At 38.1% G+C, this 6,190-nt stretch overlaps 1 protein-coding gene across 1 annotated transcript in view; it reads right to left on the bottom strand.

The window, feature by feature from the left end:
- Window positions 1-338: 338 nt before the first annotated feature.
- Window positions 339-6,190, bottom strand: part of LOC107091208 (fatty aldehyde dehydrogenase-like) — a 19,412-nt gene continuing 13,560 nt past the window's right edge. Inside the window, exons 8-11 of the mRNA XM_015384999.1 lie at window positions 5,780-5,946; window positions 5,609-5,708; window positions 5,219-5,534; window positions 339-399 (exon numbers count right to left, since the gene is read on the bottom strand). Of these exons, the coding sequence (XP_015240485.1) occupies window positions 339-399; window positions 5,219-5,534; window positions 5,609-5,708; window positions 5,780-5,946 (644 nt within the window). The remainder of the gene's footprint in view (window positions 400-5,218; window positions 5,535-5,608; window positions 5,709-5,779; window positions 5,947-6,190) is intronic.

Below are 6,190 nucleotides of genomic sequence, written 5' to 3'. Positions count from 1 at the left end.
TTTATCAAAAACATCATTATTGTGCACAAATAAGAAATAGTTGTATTAACCATACATGGAAACATAACTTTGGGCCCCCAGGAACTTGGGGCCCTAGGCGTCTGCATAGTATTGCCTAACAGTAAATCACTCCTGACAATATTAATATGAATATTGATAAGGATCCACATTATGTATAAACATTATGTTTATGAACAAATCCCAAACTCTGAGAGAGAGAGGTTAAAAAAACAAAAAAAAAAACATCTTCTTTAATTAAAACAGATCTAGATTTATTCTGAAGAGCCATTTATTCAGTAGATTAGTTTAAAGGTGAAATGCTGCGGACCAGAGTCTCCTCAGTCATCCAGGATGGGGTCCAGAACCAGCAGGAACCGCTGGGATTCAGCGCAGGAACCTCTGCGAAACAAAACAGACAGCTGAGCTGGTTCACATGAACGCAACAAACATGGCATCATTGCTGGGGCTGACCCAAACAAAGGGGCCTTTAACTGGGGGGGGTCGGCTAATTAAAGGGAGGGTATTTGAGGGGGCATTTTGTGGGTGGGTTTCCTGGACAACAGCTCATTGTCCCGTAGAGACAAAGCCATTGTTGTGTGAGGGGACAGGGCTGTGCGTAACCAAACATGCAGCAGGATTCAAAGCACTGAGCAGAAATGATCACAGCTATAAAATAATGAGGTTATATTAGACAGATGTTAGATAAACGACATCACTACTGACATCCAGAGGATTCAAGTAACAAAGTAAAAATACTTTGTTACTTATAAGTAGAAATGTTGTCTATACTTACCTGCAGTAATTATTCTTTAGAAAACGTTTTCCTTCTACTCTTTACATTTTCAAAATAGACTTGTTAGTTTTGTTTAATTGAAGCTAATTTTCATTATGGCCTTTTGGTATTTAAAAAAAATAAAAACAATCAAACTAATTAGTTTCATCCAGACATTTAATTTCTTTGTGGTTGGACTCGGTGCTGCCCCAACCTGTTGCTCACCACAAACCAAAATAAATAGTTTTTGAAGATGATGCAACCTTTAGTTATATAACTAAGAAAATGAAGTCTAAGGAAGTTATCATCCAGAATGATAGAAAATGTTCCTTTAATAGAGTAGAGCAGTAAAGCTTCTGGCATTAACAGTTTTACCTTCATTACTTTTACTTTTATACTTTAAGTAGTTTTTAAAATTTTACTTTTATACTTTTACTGGAGTAAAAAGCTGAAGTTGATCCTCTAACTTCTATAAAAGTGTTTTTAAACAGCAGAATTTATACTGGAGGAATAAAGATGAATACTTTGGACGCCTCTGCTGACATCTAGTGGTTGTTCACCAGTAAGCGATGTTTGTGATGGAAGATCTCACTATTAATTATCACTGAACAAAAAGAGCAAAGATGGAAACCACAGCTGATCACAACTTGCCCATTTTCTAACTGATCTGCTTGATGAAGGAGATCATGGTGGACTTCAGGAAGAAGCGGCCTAACCCCGCTCCACTGCTCATCAACAGCTCAGCTGTAGAGGTGGTCAGCAGCACCACATTCATCACAGACACCCTCACCTGGACTGGGAGGAGAGCCTTAGAAGTTATGTTGAATTGTTTTTTTGTTTTTTTTTTTATTAAAAAAAATGTTAAAACTGTAAANCAGAAATGATCACAGCTATAAAATAATGAGGTTATATTAGACAGATGTTAGATAAACGACATCACTACTGACATCCAGAGGATTCAAGTAACAAACTAAAAATACTTTGTTACTTATAAGTAGAAATGTTGTCTATACTTACCTGCAGTAATTATTCTTTAGAAAACGTTTTCCTTCTACTTTTTACATTTTCAAAATAGACTTGTTAGTTTTGTTTAATTGAAGCTAATTTTCATTATGGCCTTTTGGTATTTAAAAAAAATAAAAACAATCAAACTAATTAGTTTCATCCAGACATTTAATTTCTTTGTGGTTGGACTCGGTGCTGCCCCAACCTGTTGCTCACCACAAACCAAAATAAATAGTTTTTGAAGATGATGCAACCTTTAGTTATATAACTAAGAAAATGAAGTCTAAGGAAGTTATCATCCAGAATGATAGAAAATGTTCCTTTAATAGAGTAGAGCAGTAAAGCTTCTGGCATTAACAGTTTTACCTTCATTACTTTTACTTTTATACTTTAAGTAGTTTTTAAAATTTTACTTTTATACTTTTACTGGAGTAAAAAGCTGAAGTTGATCCTCTAACTTCTATAAAAGTGTTTTTAAACAGCAGAATTTATACTGGAGGAATAAAGATGAATACTTTGGACGCCTCTGCTGACATCTAGTGGTTGTTCACCAGTAAGCGATGTTTGTGATGGAAGATCTCACTATTAATTATCACTGAACAAAAAGAGCAAAGATGGAAACCACAGCTGATCACAACTTGCCCATTTTCTAACTGATCTGCTTGATGAAGGAGATCATGGTGGACTTCAGGAAGAAGCGGCCTAACCCCGCTCCACTGCTCATCAACAGCTCAGCTGTAGAGGTGGTCAGCAGCACCACATTCATCACAGACACCCTCACCTGGACTGGGAGGAGAGCCTTAGAAGTTATGTTGAATTGTTTTTTTGTTTTTTTTTTTATTAAAAAAAATGTTAAAACTGTAAATATACAGTCATATGTTTATAAAACTTTTTTATGTATTTATTACTGCACTCAAAAAAATTAAACTGTCTAGAGCTGGTTTAAAACTAAATTTCTTTTAGTTTACTCTTGTGTAGACAAAATGAATCTGTCTAAGTCTAAGACATACGACAACAAGCAAAATAAAACAATATAAACATTATAGTTTAAAGACCATTAATCTAAATAAAGATGTAATTCTGCTCTATCTGGTCTTTCTTAAGACAAAGCCTAAGCTTAAATCTAAAGTGATAGCTGCTTAAATTAAGTCCCTTTCTGGAGTTTTTGGTTCTGTTAAAGTTTTCAGTTACACTTTGAGTTATGCCATTCTGTGTTTTCTGGCTCCCTGGTTTTTTCTCTATTTTGTGTTATTCTAGTTGTTTTCAAGTTATATTTAAGCAGTGTTGTATTTTTTTGTTACACTCTGTCGCCCCCTTGTGCCAGTCTCTTTTCCCATAGCTCCCTTCTAGTTGCTTCTATCCACACCTGCTCCCTATCAGCTTAATGGCATATTCTTTTTTCTGTCTCCCATATATACACCTCCTGTGCAGTTAGTTCTTAATCCCTGGATTCTCTTCATTACTTCGGTTTATTTTCCCCCCAGGTGTCTCTCAGTTTTTGGTTCCTGAGTTTCTTGTTGATCGGTTCTGGATTATGGTTTCTGTGTTTTTATTTCTTCATTAAATTTTCTAAGAAATAGTCTCTGCCTCTCCATCAACAAGTATCCACTGATCCTGACAGTTTGACATTTCTCAGGGCATCATTCTCACATCTGGCCAAAGACTATGGACGAAAGTTCTGCCATATTTTACAGTCGTACTGTTGTGTTGAAATGCACTTTACTTCAACAATAAATGACATTAAATAATATTTCTGCAAGCATGTAACGGCGCATGATCGCTCTTTACAGAAAAAGGTCCTTGTTGTAGAACAGCAGTACCTCAGACTCCTGCTCCAAACGTTGTTTTTCCAACAACGTCTGAAACTAAATGAACCCCCAAGGGTTCCTGAGGAGCCTTATCCAGAAGTCATTACAAATACCTTTCATGCTGGATAATAATAGGATTTTATAAACAACTGCAAGTTACATGGTTTTCACCTAGCACAGCTTCATCGGTTTGATGTTTTATTCTTAAATGTTATATTTTTACTGGCTGTAAACCGAAAATCATCAAAAGACTTCAGTCTGGAAGGAAACAATCTATATAATGTGAATCTATGTAATGTGTTTTAGTTATTGAAAGAAATGAATATTTGAGTAATTTTAACATTAATTAAATATTACTGTACATATAGATCTCCGCTTTAGAGAAAAAAGTTTTTTTTTCCATTATAGTCTTGCCTTTTTATCTTAGTAGCTATAAATCAGTTCAGTCGTTCATCTAAACCAAGTTTAACAAACAGCTGAGAACTGTGTGGAGACAATTTCAATATCTTAAGAGCTAAATATACAACTGTATTTTTATCATACGTGGAAAACTTCAGCCAGAAAATAGATATGAAAATTTAACAGTATCTTGAAAAAAGTGGGCCAATAAAGAGGCCCTGTGGAACACCCACGTTTATTTAAAGGAACAATCCGCTCATATTCAGAATTCAAACTTCTGAAAGTTCTTTAAATCTGAAATGATTCCATCCTGTTCAATAAATGATCAGTGTTTTTAATTCAGAGTAATTTCCATGTGAATGTGCTTTACTGGAGGCATCCATGTTTGTCAAAGAACACTACTGCCACCTACTGGTTAGTGACATTGTCACGGTGCGGTATCGGCTGTTGATCAAGTCCCAGTGCTGTATCTGGTGTTTGTCACAACGCGCTATTATCCAAGTCATCTTGAAAACATTCTTCTTCCAAATGTTGGCTACATATTACGGGTTTTTTCTCTGGCCAGAAGTTCGATGGCAAATCCTCCCTCTTCAAGTTGGCGATCCAACGACCAACCCGTCCGTGGAGGATCAGGAATCAGAAAGGTGGAATAACTCTTTTTTTCACTTTTACCCGATGTATTCCAGCATCCAGCTGCCATGCACGTGGGCATTGTCAGTTTCACTATAGCTCTGGTGAATTTCAATGGTGAAGTCCTCTGGAAATCTTCAATAATTGTTGTTGATTGCAGATGTGTCTAGTAGTTCCCATTGATTTAGCTTGGAAAGCGGGGAGAATGGCGCTAGGCTTACCGCACCGTGACGTCACTGCTGGAAGATGGCAAAAGGGGAAACGTATTAGTTTTAGGTATAAATATTGATCCATTGATTATTCCTCGCTGACCGGTCTTTTCTTTTAAATTCTGACCATCATTTGGAAAATTCCCTTTAAATTCCTGTTTAACTTGTTTTAAATAATCACAATGATACTATAAAAATAGTCATTAATAATATCAATGGACTCAGTCTGACTGGTGTAACTGGTGGGTGACAGGAGACAAGCGGCAAACCAGGAAGTTAAACTAGGACTCCATTTCCTGGTCTGGACTCCAAGTCATGGAAACGGCATAGATGTTGAATTCCCATTAGTATGGAAACGGAAAGCAGCTGTAAGTTGTTCGCTTAACATAAACAACAGCACTGCATGATGGGAAATATGGTGACATGTTATCTGATTAGGAGAAGCATGGCAGCGTTCCTTTACCTGAACCACAAACGCAGCAAGGCCGGCCAGCATCGCCAGCACCACCAACGCCCCCATACTGCGCAGCCTCTGCACATTAACGTGCGAGAGCACGAAGCGGCGGGCCCAGCCGAGCTTCTTCGCACTGAGGGGGGGGTATCTCATGCTGTTGAGTGCCTCCATCTTCAGCTGCTTGATCATGCAGCTGCGTAGGTTGCTGAGTTGGTCAAAGGTGTGGCGGCCGCGGTAGCGCCCCATACCGCTGTGACCTGAAGAGCCAGAAATTCAAAGCCAGAGTCAGAAGCTTCTCATAGAACCATAAATCTAGATGAGCTGCACTCACCAACCCCCCCAAACGGCAGGGCGCTGTCCAGGAAGTGAACAATACAATCGTTGGCCACCAGCGCTCCACTAGATGTCTCAGCTATCACTTTTTTGATCAGCTGTTTCAAATAAAGCACTTTAATGAAAGAAGGTAAAAAGGTCGGTCTGAAGCTAAAGCTAAAGCTCTTACCTTATCATCATGGGAAAACACGTAGATGACTAACGGCTTCTCTCTCTTATTCATAAAGCGGATGGCCTCATCCACACCATCCACTGTGATGATGGGCAGCAGTGGTCCAAAGATCTCCTCCTGCATCACTTTGGATTCAGCCGTTACATCCTGTAACACAGTGGGGCCTGAGAAACACAGGGAGCAGTTAGAAGATGTGAAAAAGAGGCATAGTGAATGTGATCAACGTGTGGAGGAACATCACATGATCTCATTCTAACCAACGACCGAAAGCAACTCAACTCACCTGGTTTCCAGCTTTACTCACACATCTAACAGTGGATGTGAAACATCATTAATGTGCACAAATAAGGAACAGTTGTATTAACTATATATGTAAACGCAGAGATGGGAAGTAACAAAGTACAAATA

Source organism: Cyprinodon variegatus, unplaced genomic scaffold (genome assembly GCF_000732505.1).
Source record: "Cyprinodon variegatus isolate N-32 unplaced genomic scaffold, C_variegatus-1.0 Scaffold329, whole genome shotgun sequence".
Taxonomy (NCBI): Eukaryota; Metazoa; Chordata; class Actinopteri; order Cyprinodontiformes; family Cyprinodontidae; genus Cyprinodon; species Cyprinodon variegatus.
The sequence above is the reverse complement of the archived record's forward strand: the minus strand, read 5'-3'. Positions and strand labels throughout refer to the sequence as shown.